General features: G+C 39.1%; 1 protein-coding gene across 5 annotated transcripts in view; it reads right to left on the bottom strand.

Annotated features, from left to right (window-relative positions):
- The window catches only part of PRDM5 (PR/SET domain 5), a 250533-nt gene that overhangs the window by 137734 nt on the left and 90934 nt on the right, over window positions 1–21865 (bottom strand). For 2 of the 5 annotated variants that reach the window (XM_045166318.1, XM_045166317.1), the window contains exons 4-7: window positions 6266–6440; window positions 3981–4155; window positions 2774–2866; window positions 2392–2513 (exon numbers count right to left, since the gene is read on the bottom strand). In XM_045166318.1, coding sequence (XP_045022253.1) covers window positions 2392–2513; window positions 2774–2866; window positions 3981–4155; window positions 6266–6440 — 565 coding nt within the window. Of the gene's footprint in view, window positions 1–2391; window positions 2514–2773; window positions 2867–3980; window positions 4156–6265; window positions 6441–14730; window positions 14835–21865 lie in introns of those variants that run through there. The other 3 variants (XM_045166320.1, XM_045166319.1, XM_045166321.1) reach the window with 2 other exon arrangements.

The raw sequence follows: 21865 nt of genomic DNA, 5'->3' as shown, positions 1-21865 counted from the left end.
ACTAGAATCCTAGTCCTCAGAAGAAATATGGGGAAAGTTTATGATTGTTTGCCCGAGAATGTAGGTAAATGTTATCTCCTGTAAAATCAATATCTCTTGTCAGCAACCACAGAATCAAATCAAAAGAGAAAGAATGGTTAAGATGGTTAAGGTGGGTTTAAAGGGATCAACCCCCTCACTGCTTCCTCTTGAGTAACTGGAAAGGACACCACCCTACAAGTTTCCCCAGGGTCAAGGACAAGAGCAACTACAAAGCTACAACCAGATTTTATGCCATTTTAGTTTATTATATTCAGGTAAGTCTCATATTTGACTTTCCGATTCAGCTTTCAAAAAGAGTCAGGAACACATTACTACCTAATGTGGGAGATGCATGAAAAATTAATTCAACGATACTGAATACACAGCTACTTAAGTACTGTTGAGTTTCAGCACAATGTAGGTTAAGTGTGCCTCCAGGAGCTGGTCTGAGAACCTACCCACCATATGTTACAGGTGCTATGGAAAAATGTGATTCATATTTAAAAATTCAGCTTCTCTCTTCTCAGTATCTTCAATTCATATCACCTAACAAGGAACATATGTCCTTGTCAGTGGTAAAGCTGCAAGACCTTCTCTTTCCTTGAATACCTTTGTCTTTCTAGAGTAAAGGGTTCTACAACCATATGTACAAACACTGCATTTTTTCATTATTCTGAATATGGAATATTCTTTCCCCAAATGGCCATGTAGCTCACAGACAAAAGAGAAGAAGCAAGAGAGAGGCTATGAATGAGAGGCAGACTGTGTACCAATTCCAGCAAAAAATATGCATGTGGCCTTTGGCTGAAATACAGTAAGTTTCATATTTTATAGAATCCACAACATAGAAAAACAAAAAACTTCCCTTTATAAATTCACTCCTACAAAATCACCATGAGTTTTCAGAATCAGCATATTTTAATATCCAAGACCAACTACAAGAAGTCTTAGAGAAATTATGCTTATAGCACAGTCTGAAGACCACATGCCCAATAACAAGAATGTAAGTTTCCAGAGTTTTAGTGTGCATCTGGTTTTTTACTTAGTTCAGCAAAGTTAACTTTAAAAATGACATAAAAGATTTGTTATAATACATTGCAGACAAAGATGGGGGAAATTAAGAACAGCATTTTAAACCATAACAGCTATTAAAAAGCAAAAACTATGAAGAGACAGGTCTATCAAAAAGTCATGACTGCCTTTTGCAGACATAGAAAAGGCCCAAGTATAAAGAAATCAGAAAAATTGCCACCTTTTCTACATCAGTCATGTATCATTCAAAAGGAGAGAGAGGTCAGGACACTGTGAAGTCTAAGTGCTGTACCTCATTCTGAAGCTGTATTTCACAAGGCCGTACCTCCTGCCACCCTGAGCTTTCATACATGGCTGGTACTGACAGTCAGCCCAAAGCGGTGATGTGAAGTTGGACCCAGCAGTCATGCTGATACGAGCTTTCCCAACTAGCATTAAAGGAGACACTTTGGGGACACTGAATAAATATAGGAAACAGAAGCTGAGTTCCAACTATTCTTTTCCCCTGCATGTGAGAATAAACAAGATAGAAGAAAAGAAATAACACTTTCCTCCTATCCAAAAAGACATTTCCACCTTTAAGCCAATAGCAATAGTAATCACCTGAGAAAAATATCAGTACAGAAGGATATGAGAAGTGCCGTGAACCTCAGTCTCCTTTAAGGAAAAGACACTGAAGGAAAGAGATCATTAACTCTGAAAATATTAACCTGTTCAATTTAGTGCAACAGATTCAACCTCTAAACCAAAATGCATTCACTGTGTGCTAGGCAGATGAAATCTAAGTAACAAAGCTTCTAACTGTTTAGCTATTGTTTAGCTAGCCATTTGAAAAAATTCAAATTGTATCTGCTTTATAAATCCAAATATATTCAATTTGCAGGTCAAAAAGTAGCCAGTATATCTTCTCCAATATAGCAGAAATGTAAGAGTTTTTAAAAATGAATTTTACTGTGAAAATATTAAGGCAGAAGAGCCATCAGTTAGTAGTTTTTAAATATATCTACCATGAGAGAAATTTCACATGCTGAAGCATTAAAATTACTACTTAAAACATTAATTCTTAATACATCTGGCTACCAAGCACAAACAGATCCTAGCTTAGGTTTCCAGCTATGATTAATTCAGAAATGGGAAAAATGATGACAATCATGGAAATCAACTTAAAAAGAAATAATGTTCAGTGAAAGAAAAAAAAATTCCACTTCCAGAGCTCTACATCTGTGTGAAATACAATGGAAAAGCAAGCTCTGTCCTTGAGAGCGCGAATTAAGAACAGACCACAGCAGCCTGGGGAGAGGAGGCCTCTTTAAACACAGCCCTCTGATGACTCCTCACCGGTGTGGACGTTCTCCTGGTGTCTCCTCAGGGCTTCCTTGCTCTTCAGCCTCTTCCCACAGCTGTCTGCCTTACACACAAACCTGGCATCTCCCTGGCATGTCTCCTGGTGCTGTTCAAAACTGCAAGACAAGCAGGACAGGGGAACAGGGAGAGGAAACGGTGAGGACACCTACTCATTTCTAGCATCCTGGCTGGCTTTTGTAATGCATGCTCCCCAGCAGAGCTCCAGGGTCATTGTAAGCATTACCTAGGCAGGGAGGAAGGAAAGCACTGAAATTCTGTAGCCATATGATACTAAACCACTAAGAAGCATGAAAGCATGCATGCCAATAACGACCCACAATCGTGTAACAGCCATCTGATAACTCAGACACAAAACCTCGATGCTGAACTGAAGGAAGAATTGCAAACAGAGCACTGAAAACTTCGTGAAGAATCCTTCAGACTGCTTTTCGCTGAGCACTGAAGAACACTGAGGGGAAATAGAAAAAAACAAACAAAAAAAAAACTGGAAGTCTAGGACAAAAGCTTATGAAAATACCTCTACTTTGAATAGAGTCACATTCATGATCTCTTCTTTTTATTCTGTCTTTTGCCCTTTAAACTTTTTAGTAGCACCTAGCAGTAAGACTCAGCTCAGCTAAAGTATGCTTGAGGTAGTATATATAACATAAATTCAATAAAAACTGACTGGAGTGCAGTTCTAAAATATATTCATTAAAAAGTATATAGCCTTTACTTGTTTAAAAGTGTATAAGAGAATTTCTAAATGTATAATCTGCAATTATAATAGTTAAGATTTTTCAAGTTTTGAACAGAAATTTTTAATCTCAAATATCATAAGCAAAAGTGGGTAAATATATGAAAATTATTTTAATATGAAATACAGCATGTTTCAAAATTTTACTTGAATGAATAAAAAATGAAACATTAAGGTTATGTTAAAGAGTTCTTGCTCATATGCAAGGTGACATTCTGTTAAAAATAAAAGTTTATAAATACATGTATACACTTTCTCATTTTTAGTAACTCATGATACTGTAAAATACTTAAAAGGATAAATTTATACACTGTTAATATAAACAGTTAAAATAAAGGGCGCTGAGCAATGAGTGGGACCATTTAATTTACTTCATCGTTAGATCCTGTACATATTCATCTTCAAAGTGATTTCTCCAACATTGCTATGAAACACACACTGCTTCCCAAAATGTCCCTGTATTCTTTATACTCCAAACTCTCTCCATTTCATTAACTTTTTTTTTACCTGATTTCAGAGGAGTATCACATGCAGATCACTGAAACTTGATCTGCCCCCTCAAAGCACTAGCTAAATTATGCATATCAGATTTCAGGTTAGTACACCAATGAGCTTAATATTTAATGGCAAGTTATTAAACTCCATAAACAGAATGTTTGAAAAATCAATGTAAGAAAAGTTAATGACAATGACAATAAAGAATGCTTAATTTCTATACACACACCATCACACAGGCACACAGGTTAGAAACTAACTATAAGACAAACCAAATAAAAGAGTTAAAATGTCAGCTTATAACTTCAGAGATTATCTTTAATGTACGCACTGTCTTTGCAAAGCCTGCTTAACTGGGAATTTCTTCCCACAGCTCTTGCACTTATATTCTTTCTCCTCTGTGGGTTTCTGGTGCAATGTCTGAAGATGCTCGGCAAGAATTTCCTCACTGGTAAAACTTGATTCACAGTAGGGACAGGCATAGTCCTCTTTACAGCCAAAGCGATCTGCATATTTACAAGCAAGCAGAATTATGAGACAAAAATGAAGAGCCAAGAACTGCTCAGTTTTGCCCTCAAAATCAAAATTAACTGTGCTAATGGTACCAGCTTAGTAAAATTTTATGATCTCTATAAGTATGAATAGGCTGCCCATGAAAAATAACAGGAAGTGTTATGAGAACATTTTTTTAAAACCATTGTTTTTCAGCAATTCAAAATCAAATTTTAATTTACCCTGTAACATTAACCTTTCACATCAAAGAGATATTACAAACGTTGAACTGGAAAGCCAAAGTCTTCCCTGAAACAGGTCATCTTGAGTTCACTTTTAGCTGCAAGAAGAGAGAAACCCAACCAAGGCGAACTATGCTGAATCACCAAGGGGACTCTCACACATATGTGAAAAAAGACCAGGGTCTTAGAAACAGCACTCGTTGCAGCACGCGGAGTGAGGCTCCACTGTCTCTCCGGCCGTCAGTCCCACGCGGACTTCCATGGCTATACCCTCATTTCAAAGTGCACTAGTTAATTTACATATGTTTCTTGATTATCAAATACAATTAGATTTAGATAAAATGCAGAAAATATGAAGGAATAAAAATCACCAATAACCCCATAACAAAGAGACAACTATTGTAATCTCTTTCCATGACTGACTTATCTTTTGTGAATTTGTATTTTATAGAGTATAACAATAGCTACCTTTATGATCATACTTTTTATGTAGTTTCATACATAGCTATGTTTTCCACTTAGTATTTTCTTAAGTCAATTTTTTTTAAACTTTAAGGTACCATAATTTACTTATTTAACCAAACTCTCCACTGATTGACATTTGAGTGGATTCTTTGTTTCTTTTGCTGTTTGTTTTTGCATCTATTTTGGGGGGTTCTTTTGTTTGTTTGGGGGATTTTATGTTTGCTTTTATAAACAAAACTAAATTCTAAAGATCTATTTAAGTTTCCATTGGTTCTTTTTTACAAAAGAAACATTTTATTATATAAGTCATGGTGGTAAAAAGTAGGAGACTTATTTTTAAGGCAAAACAGTGGACACAGTAGTACCATACTCTTGGGGCAATGTTGAAAATACATACAAAAATAAAGAAAACACAAAATTATACAGAAATAATTCCCATCACCCCAAATCTGACATCCCAACAACATAATGCATAATGGAAAGACAAAACCGATAGCCTGTCCTCACCTTCCTTTTAAATATTCCAGCCAAACTAAACAGAGGCATAATCTGGCAATACTCAGAACACTCATACTTTCTCAGTCAATGACATACAGTTAAAACAGAAAATTCACATAAAAGACATTAATACCACGGTGACTAAAGAAACCCATGTCACTTCTGAAGTGGCTTTGTTGAACAGAAGGGAAAATACTCTATAGAAAAGACCAGCCTTTTACAAAACGTGAACACCTACACCACCCTTCACAACTCCCTCGTGACCGATCAACAGCAAAACACAAATGAGAGAAACAAGCCCTGATGACAAGTGATATCCACTGGCAGAGGACAGGCAAGCGACATGCATATCCTAGACTGCAGGGCTGACAGAAGCAAGTCCATTCCCAGTCACTGCGCGTTGACGGTGACCCTACCAGTACAACCCCGCAATGCTATGGGTCTCCACAACCAGAACGGAGGAACATTTCCAGATGCTCCAGATTCTCAAAGGATCTTAAACAAGAGCGAGGCCCAGGAAAACTCCCACAGGGCCCAACAGGACCTCTGCACTCGCCCTTCCCCATGTGCAGAAGAGAAAATAAAGCCTCAGAGTTAGTGACCAGCCCGGTTACAACACGGGTGAACGACAAAGTCAGGGCTAGAGCACAAAAATCCCCATTACTGGTCCCCTACCAGTGAGAGCAGGGAGCCGCTGCAGACCCTGGCAGCCTGCAGAACACATCCATTGCCCCCTCCAGCCCACCATTCCCTCCCTGCTGGAAGAGAGGCTCACGGCTGGATATCCTCCGAGAATTCTGACAAAAACTAACTTTATTTTGAGGACACACTATTACAATGCCATTATAATTCAAGCACATTTCAAACTTTATTTCTCCTACAACTTGCATTCTCCTGGCCCACCAGTTAGAGTTAATACCTTTTCTGCTAGCTGTTGATTGTCCTTTAGAATTTTTACCTTCCTCTTCATTGATCATTGTCATAATTTGCTGTTCTTCTTCATCGGCCTCCATGTCACTGTCCAGGTAGCCAATCAGAAGCTCTGTATCTGTTTCTATATCTTCAATTGCCAAATAGAAAATGTTTTCTCCTTCCTAAGACAAAATTAAAAATATATGCTGTTGTAGGATCAATGCATCTCAATAAAAAAAAATGCTAAATCATTTCTGACAGTAAGAAATCATTTTAAAATACACTGAGTCCCATGTGCTCATGTAAAGTTACTATTACTTTTTTAAATCTTTTTTTTTTAATCTGAACACTGAAAAAAGGAAACTGACAATACTTAGTCACCTGGCAAATAAAATACAAATATATATTAAAGATAGTGACATTTAAACCGAACAAATGAAATAAGGACAATTATTTAAATTTCTAAAAATAAATTTTGCACCATTAATTGGCTTTATACCTTAACACCTTGTGGAGGTCTCTAAATGCAGTAGAAAATAAATCTGTTAAGCAATGATGTCATTTCTGAACCCAAAAAGACAGCAATGAGGTATCAATGATTTAATTATAATTATTATAAAATGCAAAACTAAAAGAAGGAAAAAACTGTCAAGTTATAACACAAACCAGAGAAACTGCAAATGAACCTGGAAAGAATTTCCAAAAACAGAAAAAACACTAGGCGCCTGGGAGGTTCAAAGCATCGTGTACGTAGGTAATCATGTGTACCTAAATCGCACTAAAACAACAGAAGAAAGAGGAAACAAGTTCTGCCATCAACATATCACCATTTTTCAGAAAACTCAAGGAGACAGAAATCAGCCAGGGTTGCTAACGCAGAAGAGATCTCAACCCACAATAGACCGAGAAAAGGAATGCTGCAAAGAATAGCCTAGGGAAACCCCAGAGAAACTTCATACTTGGAACCAGCAGAGCCCCTCTGGGCCTGGGGCCAGTCACCAGGGAAGCCAGAACGGGGCTGCTTAGCTGGCTGGCCCTGGGAGAAACACTCAGAACGGTTGCCTTTTACAGAGTTGAGGATTTGTTCTGGGAGGGCTCCTGGTTTGACTGCTGAGGATAAAGAGAAGGAAAGCACAGATTGAATTTACTGAACTTTCAAGGTAACCACGTGAAGGAAAGAAAAAGGACAATGAGTTCACCCGGGAGTGAAATCCAGCACAGAACAAAGCCTCCTCTCCTCGGACAGTACCACAGAGTCTAAGCTAGGGAGGGAGAGAAGGGAAGGAGAAGAGGGGAGAGGGGAGGAGGAGGAGGGATGTGTAATACGCACACATGTACACAGAGCAGAACTCCATGGAAAACTGGAAAATATGTGTCAAATTGTTATAGAGTTATCATTTTGAGGCTGGGAGAAGTAGGAGTCTATATCGAATACTATTTCAGTTACTTCTTACAACAAAGATTTCTTTGCAATTTTGAAAATAATAAATATTAGAAAATTCCATGGGTGAGACAGAGCTTATGATCACATTTATCAAATACTGTGCAAGGGAGGACTGATTCAAAAGTTCAAAGCAATGAAACACATCTAACCATTAGCTACAGTTAATTAAATGGAAGTTTCTATATCATTTAGAGATTCTTGGAAGTTTATACATTTAATACCTCCAGAAACACACAAAAAAGTTATTTCTAATTAAGAACTCAGTAAATTTCTATACAATTGTTAAACAAAAAACTAATGTGGACATGCAGCAAAATGAAGATTTCTCTTTAAATTAACTCAGAAGCAACACTTTCCAGGGTTTGCAAAGTACTTACTAAAACAGTCACCCAAAGCAACAAAGGACTCATCTAATGAAGACTTCAGAAAATAATTATAAATCTTAGTGCTTATCTGATCAATATCCAAGAAAGTTAATTGAAATGTCTTTCCAGTATATTTGTCATTAATTTTATGATGACCTTCAAAGCACCAAGAGAAGATAATAATTTTTAATTTTAAAATGTGATAGTGTTAACTTAAACTGCAATCATAAGATACAGCATACCTATTTAGGGGTTCTGTGATAAAAGAAAATTTTAATATACCAGTTAAAGCCTCAATTTAATGAAAGTAATGGCAGCATTACAAGCCCCAAGGATCAAAACTACATGTTCCATCTGTACTCCAAACTTGTGATAAGAAGAGGTATGTCACAACAGGAATGTCTCCAACCTAATTATTTAATGGAGATGTTTAGATATTTCTTTACATATAATTCCTACCAGTAGCCAGACCAAGAACCTCTTTCTTTACATTGGCCATTTAAGAAGCATCCTCTTAAACTGCTTCCTTGCCTACTCATAGTTGATTTAATCACTCACTAACCTTTCATTACATCATTCTCCTTCTTCGAAACCTCCGGCTGTCAGAACCTACCAGGTTTCCAATCCCTGGAGCTCTCTCAAGCTCTCTTGGGGTGTTTTTCCCCACCCGTGGCTCATCCCCCTGAGAGCTCAGTTGGTAAAGAATCCTCCTGCAATGCAGGAGACCCAGGTTTGATTCCTGGGTCGGGAACATCCACTGGAGAAGGGATAGGCTATCCACTCCAGTATTCTTGGGCTTCCCTTGTGGCTCAGCTGGTAAAGAATCCACCTGCAATGCAGGAGACCTGGGTTTGATCCCTGGGTTGAGAAGATCCCCTGAAGAAGGGAAAAGGTACACACTTCAGTATTCTGGCCTGGAGAATTCCATGGACTGTATAGTTCATGGGGTCGCAAAAAGTCGGACACAACTGAGCGACTTTCACTTTCAGGCTCATCCCAGGCCCAATCTCCTGCCCTTTGGCAAGAAGGGTTTAAAGAGCCTGACCCAACACTCAGGGACTGAGCATCAACTCCCAGTTGTCATTAACTGGCCATGGCCTCCAGCTTTGATAACTATTTTAACATTCTTTTTTTTTTTTTTTGGCTGTGTGGGTCTTTGCTGCTTCACAGACTTTCCTCTAGTGCGGCACCCGGGCCTCTCACTGCAGTGGCTTCAGTAGCTGCGGCCCCCAGGCTCTAGAGCACAGGCTCCTTAGAGGTGGCTCACAGGCTTAGCTGCTCCAGCAGCCCGTGGCATCTTCCTGGACCAGGGATCAGACCTGTGTCTCCTACATCAGCATGTGGATTCTTTACCACTGAGCCACAAGGGAAGCCCCTGCTGTAATATTCTGATCCTGAAATTTACTTCTCTTTATTTCAGCTATAGTTTCTGGTTATGGGGTTTGTGGTTTAGTCCCCCGAAGAGCGGGGTGACCACATACAGCCATGACGTACTCCTTTCCCAATTTGGAACCAGTCAGTTGTCCCATGTCCAGCTTTAACTGTTGCTTCTTGACCTGCATACCTCCTGAGGTTTCTCAGGAGGCAGGTAATATGGTCTGGTATTCCCATCTCTTTAAGAATTGTCCAGTTTCTTGTGATCCACACAGTCAAAGGCTTTAGCGTACTCAATGAGGCAGATGTTTTTCTAGAATTCAATGGTTTTTTAAACAGCACGTTAAAAAGCAGAGACATTACTTTGCTGACAAAGGTCCTACAGTTAGTGCTATGGCTTTTCCAGTAGTCACATATGGATGTGAGAGTTGGGCTATAAAGAAAGCTGAGAGCTGAAGAACTGATGCTTTTGAACTGCGGTGTTGGAGAAGACTCTTGAGAGTCCCTTGGACTGCAAGGAGATCAAACCAGTCAATCCTAAAGGAAATCAGTCCTGAATATTCATTGGAAGGACTGATGCTGAAGCTGAAGCTCCAGTACCTTGGCCACCTGATGCAAAGAGCTGACTCATTGGAAAAGACCCTGATGCAGGGAATGATTGAAGGCAGGAGAAGAAGGGGACGACAGAGGATGAGATGGTGGGATGCCATCACCGACTCAACGGACATGAATTTGGCTAAGCTCTGGGAGATGGTGATGGACAAAGAGGCATGGCGTGCTGCAGTCCATGGGGTCGCACAGAGTCGGACACCAACCCATGAAGTGAGCTCCTCAGCAGCAGAATCACTACTTGAATTTACATTTTAGGGATCAGGCACCTTCCTGGGACTTTGCCCAGGGGCTGGGGTCCTAGTTTGGTTCCTGCACCAGCTCTAGGTGATTTTGTTGAAAATTCAACTTTAACTGAAAGAGAGATGTTCAACATAATGGTCTGTTCAAAAGCAAATATTCCTCAGTCACTGATTTTCATTGTACTGGTGATCCAAATACAAAATAGAGTGAGGATTTTACAATCGTTATGCATCTCCTGCATTACTGTCCATCATTGTAAATTTTTGTTTTTCAGTCTTGTTTCATTTTCCTTTATCTGTATATCATCTTCAGCTAATTATGTTTATTGCAAGCTGTTTGTATTATCAAAACGTTGCAAGAAGCTAAACATCCAACAAAATACACTGAAAAAGAATAAATGTCTAACAACCGGTTTTAAAAGATTTATCAAATTTTATTTTTTATAGAAAAAATTATATATCAATGTGCCCTCCAAAGAAAAAGATATGAACAAAGATGTCAACAGACTTTGTTTCTAAATAGAAGGAATTGTATTTTGCATAGTTTTCTGCTAGTCCCTGTGTTTCAATTTTCCTAGAGTTAACAAGTGTTAACTTTTGTAGTAAAAGGAGAAAAATTAATAAAACAGAACAGGTTCCTTGATACCAGGAAATGGTACTACACAGTGGCTAAGAGTTTTGGGCTGGCCAGGGTTCAAATCTCCTTCTACTGTTAATTAGCTGTGTAACTAAGTAAACAGCCTAATGTCTCAAACCACCAGTTTCCTCATCTATAAAGGAAAGAAAACAATGCTGCCTATCTCATAGGCTGATTGTGAGAATTAAACATGAAAATATCTGTAAAATCTAGCAAGGTACCTGGTACAAGTTAAGTATCCATTGCTGATAACTACTGCTCTTATTATTATTATTATTATTATAATACAAAACTCAAAAACCATTGGTTAAAATATTCATTTTTCAAAATCTGTTTAAATTAGACTGTCACATAAACAAAGTCGCTATGACAATGCTAAATTTCATTTGGCCAAATTCTGTCAGCCAAGATATTTATATAATTCAACTCCACTGCCTGCCTATCAGACCTCTGAAACGCTCTGGATCTCTGATCCTCAAGTTCTGTTCACTTGATAATGTGCTAATGTTTTACTCTGGTTTGTACCTCTGATACCAGTTGCTTGTCTGAACTATGCTATCCTTAAATGACCAACCATCTGTTTTGCCTGTGGGGTTTCCATGACATGTGGTTTTCAGGGCTGAAAACGAGGGAGTCCTGGGCAAATCGGGACTCTGGAGAACACAGTCTAGATATCTAGATGATCTGTTACCAGGTCACTCTAGATAACACCCATGACACTCTCCAAAACCACCTCCTAAGCTCTAATCAAGATTTCCTGGGACTTCCCTAGTGGTCCAGTGGTTAAGACTCAGTGTGCTTCCATGGCAAGGGGGCACAGGTTCAATCTCTAGTCGGGACACTGACACCCCACATGCTGCACGGTGCGGTAAAAAAATAAAGACGACTTCCTAACAACAACATCTACTGTGCTCATCTGCCCTAGCGCCCACATCCAATGCCAGCTCAGGATTCTAACGTAAAGAACCGGCCCAGTCCCCAGACATGGCTCCAACAGCTTGCCAACTGGTAATCTAAACCCACTTCGTCCTCTCCCCCGCAACAATCCTTCAAATGAACCTGCCTCCTGTTCTTCAGTCCAATGGGTGTAATGCCTCTCAGAAAAGACTGAGCTCATTCCACCTAATATTGATACAACTGCAGACACGCCACCTGGCCTCCCACCGCAACTCCTCAGCATTGTGTGAGACACAGCTCATGATCATCCTCCACGAAACCTTCTCTAATCTACTAAACTCACGTAGATTCTAGGAGCTCTTCAATTGGACACCTGCAATTTATTTCTGTGGTTTTCATCATTAACTCATGTGATCAATGACATTCTAATGTGTCTCCCCAAAGATGGTTGTCGCTTGTCTCCCCAAAGATGGTTTCCTCAAGGAAATGAACAAGAATTGCCATGTATCCCCCATGACATAACCTATACTCCTAATTTGCTCAGTATTTTACAAATAATGCACAGTAAAAGTAAACACTAAAATATTTGTGTCTACAGAAGAAAAGCACTTATTAGTAAAAAGATTACTAATATCCTCCTTCGTTTACTTTTGGTGGGAGGCTATTACAGTAACCTAGGTCATGGATAATGGTAACTTGGGAGGATTATGGCGGGGAAATAGTGGAGATGGCGAGAAGGAATCAGATCCTGAGTATGATATGAAGAGAAAGCTGACACCGTCTCCTGACAGGCTGAATATGGAGTGTGAGAGGAGAAGAGTCAAGGAGGAGTACAAGGTGATCGGGTTTTCCCTCAAGCATTCACAGATGTTACTCTATTTAGTAATTCTTCTTCTTACAGATTCAAACTGAAACACCAACTAAAAAATCTTGCTTTAAAAGACATACCTTCTCTGTATATACAAATGTATTTTCATGTGGTTTCACTCAGGTGCCCAAGAATATTAGTCAATTCAGCTGTTACAAAGCTAATAACTACCATTTTTCTTTTTTCCTGTGGCCACACAGCTCAGGATGCAAGATCTAGTTCCCTGACCAAGATCAAACCCGGACCCTCAACAGGGAATGTGTAGAGTCCTAACCACTGGACCTCCAGGGAACTCCCTCAAGTTAATTACTGTTCTTCAACAAATCTGCAAAGTTAGAGTCATTCAAAATACCCAACAGGAAAGAAATTATTTTGGATAATAACCTAGCTGCAAAGCTCTTTGGACAGTCAATACATTCTGATAAAAAAGCATACTAGAATGTCGATCTGTTTAAGACAGCTGAAAAAACAATGGCGGCTTGGAATTCATTAGATTCATCACTTTGATATCATTACAGAATTCAGATTTACAGACAAATTTACACACACAAAACTTCTCTGGTGGGAATATTTTCTGATGTCAAGACTTTCTGAACAAATTTATATAATGAAGACAAATCCAGAGAAAAGCAATAATCTGGCTGGGATGATTCAACAGGAAAGTCAGGGGCAGTTTTATGTGGTATGGCCACTACAGAGCATTTTCTTGAGGCGGGGGTGGGGCGGAAGCTCCTCCAAAATTCATATGCACCAAAAGAATCATTTCTGAATTCAGAAAGTATAGAAGGATAGCCATATAAACAGATGTATTCACTGTCATGAATTTTGAGTGGATTAACTTAGTGGAAATGGTCTTCAATAAAAACACCACTATCAACATCAGTATCTCATCCCACACTAGTAACCTGTTCTTGCCATACCAAGGTATCTTGCACAGTGAATAAGAAGTTTCCTCACAGGAATCAATCCGTGGACAAAGGAATCCCAGCCCCACTCTGGAGCAAGGATTCAGGCCTGGAGAGGACCACAAGGACAGTGGGCTTTGTAATTGCACTAGGAACTTAAGGCTATCCTGCCACTTTCCGGTGTGTGGACACCTTCCTCATCCCCGTGGGCCTCAACGTCCGCATCCACAGAGCAGGAAAAAACAACACTCCTAGACTTCTTTATGCCTTGGCCCTTAACTGCTAGCTTCTGACAGTGGCTAAAAACACTCAGAAGAAATAACATCCCACACTGACACAGCACTTGCCGTGTTCTCACTTTTTCAGGTACCTTATTTCATCAGATAGTCACAATTGCCCTGCGACATACGGACAGAAATGTCAGGTACACTGGACAGAGAGACTCTGCTTTGGAGGCAGAAAAACATGGCTTGGGACCCAAAGACATAACCTACTAGCTATACATTCTTCCGAAAGCTTATCTTAACTTCTCTCAGTCACCTAATGTATAAAATACAGCCAACAGTACATATAGCTCAAAGAGTTGTTTCAATGATTTAAAAATACAGACTATATAAAGTGTATCTAGGAGACTGTAGGCATCAGGGTCCCATCTCCAACAGAAACTCCTCTGATCAGCCCACATTTTACATATGGAAAAACTGAGGCTCAGAGATGAGAAATAAACCGTAAAGAATCATACACAGTAAATACTGGAGCCAGTCTAGAACCTGACACCAGAATCACAATGAGAAGAACTCACGTGATTAAGCCATGAATGGAGAATTACTTAATGTATGCAGTTACAATTACAAGTTTCATGAATAAAACGCTTTCATGAACAAAACGTTTTCCAATGAACCTAAAATAACCCAATGAATTTAAAGGCTAAAGGGAATTTGTTCCCATATAACTTTTTGTTCTTTCTTTTTATTTTTCAATTACTCACAAAATAATTTTCTTTATTTGGTTACACACTTGGCTCAGAAACTACTGTTTACTATGTTATCTCAATCTCATGTATAGGAAAACAATTCCACTCCACTGTCTATCTACACCTGATTTGAATATCTTCTTAGAGTAGCTGCTTACATGAACGGTAGTCATCAAAGAAAGAACACTTAATCAGGAGGCAAAGACGACGCTGGCTCTCCTACTCCGGGGTTCTTTTTCCACAGGCACGTCTCCTATCACCTCTGGAAAATGATGGAGGTGAACTTTATTATCTCACTCCTTCCAGAGCTGGATTCAAGCACAAATAAAATACACTCATCTTTCTGAGAACCAAGTCAATGAATCTGAAGGGAACAGTATGCCTACAGGCTGACGTGATCATTGCTTTTCCTCTTGGGCCTCACCCAACTGGAAGGAAGGCTGGTATGGAATTGAGAGAAACATTAACGAGGATGTCAAGGAAAAGCTGGAATATACAACCTTGTGATGTTAGAGGGCCCCTCTTTGAAAATGACATCAGATAAGGCATCACTTGATAAGATTTTATCAATGTGACTGCTTCTGTACTGTGGCCATAGTTAGGATCAAATAAACTAACCGTGCCTTCAGACCCTTCTGATTCTATCACCATCTCAAAACATTTACTCCTGGATATCTAAGAGATGTAACCAAATTCCCTATCTCCCTTCAACATCCAACATTACTTATAAACTTCAACTTTCTCTGACAGTTTACCCATTGTCCCTTCTCAAGTAGCAGACCCCATGAAGTTAGACTTCCTAAACTCATGCGTCTGAGGTTCAGTTCTGCTATTTCAAAACAGCAGAAGTAACTGTCTCCTGTTTTGAAGAAAAAACTAATCCTCACTGTGTGCAAATAAACGTTAACTTCAGGAGTGGCCACGGTGACTTGGTATTCCAGCTGCGTTGGTCTGTAACTTGGTTTTTGTTTACTTGTTGGCACACTATAGTTCACATGTGGACTATGCCAGAAAAACCATGATTCTTAAATTGGCAACGGCCCAATTCATTGTGTATCAGAAAGGTAGTAAACTGAAAATTCAAACTATCTAGCTAGGATGACTTATGAGTAATCAGCACAAAAGGAAACAGCTTCAGAACAACTCTCAGTCTTAAACATTCAAGCAGTCAATGCTAACGTGAGGAGACTTCCACTTCCAAAGTTTGGACTTCTACTCAATAGTCAATACAAGTAGAACACAAGTGATGAAGGTGGAGAAAAGAAAATATAATGAAACAGTAAGGATTTTGCATTTAATATCCTCTCACTTAACTTTTCCTTACTAAAGTCCTGAATCAGTCTCCACATCAGTTCTATAGAGCTCCATACACAAAACCAAAAAAAAAAAGAAAAAAAAATCAGGAAAAAAATCATTTCCATAGCAAAATTCATCAAACATGTCTATCAATATTGATCTAACAATAAAACCTAAAATCCTTAAAATGAGACGTAACACATCACAGCATCCCAAGCCTGCGGCTCTCTGAGTGCTGCCTGGGGGGTGGGGCTGACTGTTTCAGGCCTGACCAGGTGAGCTGCACTGACTCATGAAATGTGATCAGAAGCAAAGTGAACAATGTCCAAGGGAGAGCTTTCAGAGTCATCACATGTTTGGGTCACTTCTCTTTCCCCTCTGCCACGAAAATGCAGGCCCCATTAAGAGCTGTTCCTTCAAACCTATGTGGAATCGAGCTGTGGATAGAACTGCAGCTTCCAGCAGCCCATACTTGTGTGAACAAGAGACAAATCTCCATTGCTATAAGCCACTAAGAGTTTAGGGTTGTCTTTAGAGCAGTCTTCTTGACAAAAGTTGACTTATACAATGAAGTGAAGTGAAGTCGCTCAGTCGTGTCTGACTCTTTGCAACCCCATGGACTGCAGCCTACTGGGCTCCTCCATCCATGGGGTTTTCCAGGCAAGAGTACTGGAGTGGGTTGCCATTTCCTTCTCCAGAGGATCTTCCTGACCCAGGGATCAAACCCAGGTCTTCCGCAGTGTAGGCAGATGCTTTACCGTCTGAGCCACAAGGGAAGCCTAGTCTTATACAATAAGACTTATACAATAACTTAAGCAAAATAATATTTTTTTAAAATATTTTCTTTAAGAGTAAGAAGAAAACATCTTGCAATCAAGGAAAGTAATAGTGAACAGTGCAGGATAAGCTAATTTCATGTTTAGAATGCATCAAAGGTTCTGTAAGAAAAATGAAGTTTCAAACAAATGCAAATAACATTGTTTCTTTTCTAATCCCAGCTCATAATCAGTCACATGGCAAGAAAAAAATTTAATATGATTCCAAGAAACAGGATACTATGTTAAACAAAAATTAAGTCTATAAACAAAGAAAATCAATTACAAATATACATATCTTCCTTTGAGGGGTTCAAGAAAAGACAGTAATGTTTGAGGCGTCTTAAGAAACAAATCTGACATCATAGAGAAAAAAAGTCAACAGAAGCAATGAGAAGAATAAAAAGAAAAATTTGCTATATAGAAAAGAAGCAAAGTGCTCCTATAGAACAGTCTTATGGACTCTGTGAGAGAGGGAGAGGGTGGGAAGATTTGGGAGAATGGCATTGAAACATGTAAAATATCATGTATGAAACGAGTTGCCAGTCCAGGTTCGATGCACGATACTGGATGCTTGGGGCTGGTGCACTGGGACGACCCAGAGGGATGGAATGGGGAGGGAGGAGGGTTCAGGATGGGGAACACATGTATACCTGTGGCGGATTCATTTTGATATTTGGCAAAACTAATACAATTATGTAAGTTTAAAAATAAAATAAAATTAAAAAAAAAAAAGAAACTAATTCTTCACAGGGGGAAAATGTATACTTCAGCTATTTTATCTAAAGATAAGTTATCAGTATTGACAGGCTAAAAAATTTTAGAAGGCAATACTATGGCGAATGGGGTACCTATTAAATATTTTATATGTTAGAAGGCATATTTTGTTTCTACAGTATATCTGTACTATTGGTATGTTCAATGTTTAAAGGTTACTTTCCATTTACAGTTACTACAAAATACTGGCTATACTCCCTGTGTTGTACAATATAATTGTGAGCCTATCTTACAGCCAACAGTTTGTACCTCCGCCTTCCCCAGCCCTTCCCCTCTCTCACCACTGTTCTCTCTGTGAGTCTGCATCTTCATGTTATAGTCACTAGTTTGTTGTATTATTTTTTAGATTCCCCATGTAAGTGATATATCATACAGCATCTGTGTTTCTCTGTCTGACTTATTTCACTTAGCATAATGCCATTTGAGTTCCATCCAATCTGCAAAAGGCAAGACTTCATGCCTGTATTTGCTCTACTCCATATTAGAGCCTCTTTAGCTGCGCCTCAGCTGACCAACTCCCAGGTCCGCTGCCGGCCTGTGCGCGCGCCGTCGTGCCGGGTGGGCCCGGCCGGGCCCTGCTCAGCAGCCTGCTCCCCGCTGTGCCGCGCTGCTGTCTCCACCCTGACTTGCTCGCCGGAGTCCCCAGAGGCAGTTGTGTCTGTTCCCACACCTGTTTATGCCACCGGTAAAAGTTACTACAATGATGTAACTTAGCTAAACATTACATACAGCAGAAATGTATGAGTCAGAAAAAACTCAATAGTTTCTAAGAAAATCAACTGACAGTTTTGAAAAGAACCCTGCAAAGTAACCTGAGTGCAGAATCTGTCCAGTTTTATGATTTCCTCCCATCTTTTATAATTGCTTTGTTTTGTGTAATTTGACAGGTTTTTTAAGGCTTACTTTTTGGTGTTTTACTAAAACTGGATACTATATAGAGTGGCTATGAAAAAAAAAATATGGTAGCAAACTCTAGTGAAAGAACCTAAATGCAGAAGCAAAAAAACTGGAAAATAAATGTATATTCATAAAACACGACAAGCTGGTTGAAATATCAGTTCTACGATTCCTACTAGGACACACTGTCCCTATCACATCAGAAAAGAGAGTTTCAACCGAATTATGATATAAGCAAGCTAGACTCTAGGTCCTGCAAACATTCCTCCCTAACCATTTAGGCTGGCCCTCTCAAAGTATTTACCACCATGATCTGCATTTATTTAGCTGTATCCCCATTAGGGCTGTAAAGTGGTATAGGGGAAGAGATGATTTACCCATATGATATAAAATTATCACTCACCAAATATTAATCAGTACAAATTGCATAAAAATTAGCTAAGCACAGACCTCTCTTTTCTCCTGCATCCTCCCTTTTCCAAAGACTGTTAGCTCTCTTTGGGCAGACCCTTTATCATATTCCTCCTTGTATGAATCTCAATACTGATGCAATGTCTTGCTTACTGAAGGCTATCAAAAAAGGAGGGGAAAAAACTGTAATTTCCTTTTGAATTAATATGACAGTAAAAGCAAGAATGTCATTCAGGAAAGTGAAACTCACCACAAAAAGAGTTGCAGAATCCATTTCCCATTCCTAACACATTCTTAAGAATTCAAAATTTTGCCAACAATGGGAATACTTTAACCAACTGGAAATAAAAGAACCAATTAGACAAGCAGATGTGCTCCCCAAAAAGAAGACCTAAGTCAGAGCAAGCATACCCAACTCAACAAACCTAGAGTTAATCTGAAAACCTATTAGAGAAACTGAAGATTCATCCAACACAATTAGTACATAATGTGCAGAGGACTTCAGGATACTCACACTCACAAGAAAGCCCATTTTCGTTCCGGCCCTTAAGGGCTTTAAGTGCGCTTGGTGGTAACAGAACAATCTGGTTAAATTAACATGAAGAACAAGAAAGGGCCAAGACAGTTATACAGAGTAGCAGCTGCAGAATTTTAGGAGGTAGTTTCACAGCAGCATTTGAAATTCACAAGCTGGATGGGCTTTGGGCAAGATAAGATCATGAGGAAATGGGTTTATTAAAGTAAGGAAAACAACAATAACAAAGTCCCTGCATTGCAGAGTATACAGTCATGCTATGAAAAGAAAAATCCTAGGTAGAACACTGGGGATTACAGGAAAGTTGCAGAACACTAGACAGAAAAAGCAGCTTCAACACATGGAAGAGCTGAGAAGTTAGCCACAGAATAAACCTGCCCTGTGAACTGCAGCATTTGAGGAAAAATACAAGGTAATCTGATCACGCTCAAGTGACAGGAAAAAAGATTGAAAATAGAAACCTATAAGATATTTGAAAAATGTGATGGTATATTTCATGTGTCAACTTAACTGGACCACAGGATGCCCAGACGTGTAATCAAACATTATTCTGGGTGTGTCAATGTGAGTGTTGCCGGATGCAATTAACATGTGGATTAGTAGATGGAGTAAAATAGATTGCCCTTCATGGTATGGGTGGGCCTCATCTAATCAGCTGAAGACTTGAATAGAATAAAGGCCAACTTTCCAGAGAGTGAGAAAGATTCCTCCTGCCTGACTGTCTTCAAAGAGGGACACTGGACTCAGGGTGAAACACTGGCTCTTCCCATGTCTCAAGCTTGAGGGTCTTTCAGACTTACACTACACCACTGGTTATCCGGGTCTCAGGCCCTCAGACTCAGGCCAGAGCTGGAGCATCCGCTCCCCTGGTCTGCAGCTTGCTGACTCACCCTGCAGCTCTTGGGACTTGCCAGCCTCCACAATCATGTGAAGCCAATTCCCTGCAAGGTGTCTCTTTATATACATACAACAAACATCCTATTCATTCTGTTTGTCTGGAGAACCCCAATAAAATCAAACTTAAAATTTAAGATGTGTGTTATACTGCTACCATGGAATCTACAGGAAAAAAACTAAAGTAAAACCTAGACATTAATTTTTCTTTTAACTAAAATGAAACTTCTGATAGAGGTAAATAATTCATTTGAGAAAAAAAAAAATTGAGCACTATATGTACCAAGAACTACGGAAGTACTAAGTATAATGTAGTGAAATAAAACAGATACATTGCCTATCCTCAAACGGCTTACAGACTGAGAGTGGTATTAATCAACTCTCAGTGCCATTAATCAACCACCAGAGAAATGGGAAATGACTTTATGAGAATGAAGACAGAAAGGAATGGTGCTTTTGGAGTAAGTAATGGGAGAGAGCTGACTTTGTCCAGGATTCAGGACAATTAGCTCAGATTCAAAGGACACGAATAGGAAGAACCTAGCAAAGAAAAGAACTCAGACATTTAATAGCTGGCTAAAGAATATAAGCTGGAAGGAAAGAAAAGAAAGGAGGAAAGGAAGCAAGGAAGGAAAGGAGAAAGGAGAGAAAGAAAAAAAAGAAAAAGAGTGGGTAGGATGGTAGATGGATTCAGAGAAGCCAAAGGAAGAAATGTTTCAGGAGTCACCTGTCAAAAAAACCTAATGCTCTGCAAAGATCAGCAAAAGGAGGTCCAAAAAGCCTCAAGGGGCTAAGTGACCTGGAGAGGAGGGGTGACCTGAGAAAGGCAAAACCATGGTCAGTGTGGGTTGAGGAGTGTATCGATGGTGAGAAAAAGGAAAACACGGCAAAGGGACAATTCAGGGAAGGAGAAAGGATCCACACTGGAAGGGAATATGGCATCAAGAGGGAAAGATTTCAAAAAAGAAAGAAAAGCCTGAATATCTAAAAGCAATGAGAAGAATCCTGTTGAGTGTGAGAGGGTAAGTATCAAATGGAGAAAACGGATAATTTACATTGTAAATATTCATCAGGGGGCGGAACACAGATGGAAGGCTTGTTCTTAAGAAAGAAGAGGGACCTTTTTCTATGTGGGAGAAAGCAGTGAGAATGGGTGTAGCTTTAAGTAGGCGTGCACGCCTGATGTCAGAAGTTGGGATAATCTATAAGTAATACTTATGTCACTTTTCTTAACATTCACCAAAATAAATGCAAAACGTATCTTCTTAGAACATCTTTTTAATTTTCAAGTATTTCCAAACATTATAACAGGTTACTTACATTCTTTTATAGAAACACACCCCTGACCACCGAACCTTCCAAATAAAGTATAGTCAATCCGAAATAACTTCCACCTGAGATTTCTCCTGTATGTTTCATAGTTACATATCTCATTAATACTGGCAATAGGTCAACTGTAAACATTACTGCAATTTATTAAAAAATGTATTTAATGGCTAAATGCATGAAGCTGGTAAACAAGGTACAAACTTTCAGTTATGAAATAACTAAGTCCTGGAGACATATGTACAGAATGGTGAAGTTTAAAATGTTATTTGAAGTATATATTCATCACTGTTTTAAAATGTGCATGTATTCCTCTGAGTCTTCTGGAGAAAAACTGACTAC

The sequence above is a fragment of the Bubalus bubalis genome, chromosome 7 (genome assembly GCF_019923935.1).
Source record: "Bubalus bubalis isolate 160015118507 breed Murrah chromosome 7, NDDB_SH_1, whole genome shotgun sequence".
NCBI lineage: Eukaryota > Metazoa > Chordata > Mammalia > Artiodactyla > Bovidae > Bubalus > Bubalus bubalis.
The sequence above is the reverse complement of the archived record's forward strand: the minus strand, read 5'-3'. Positions and strand labels throughout refer to the sequence as shown.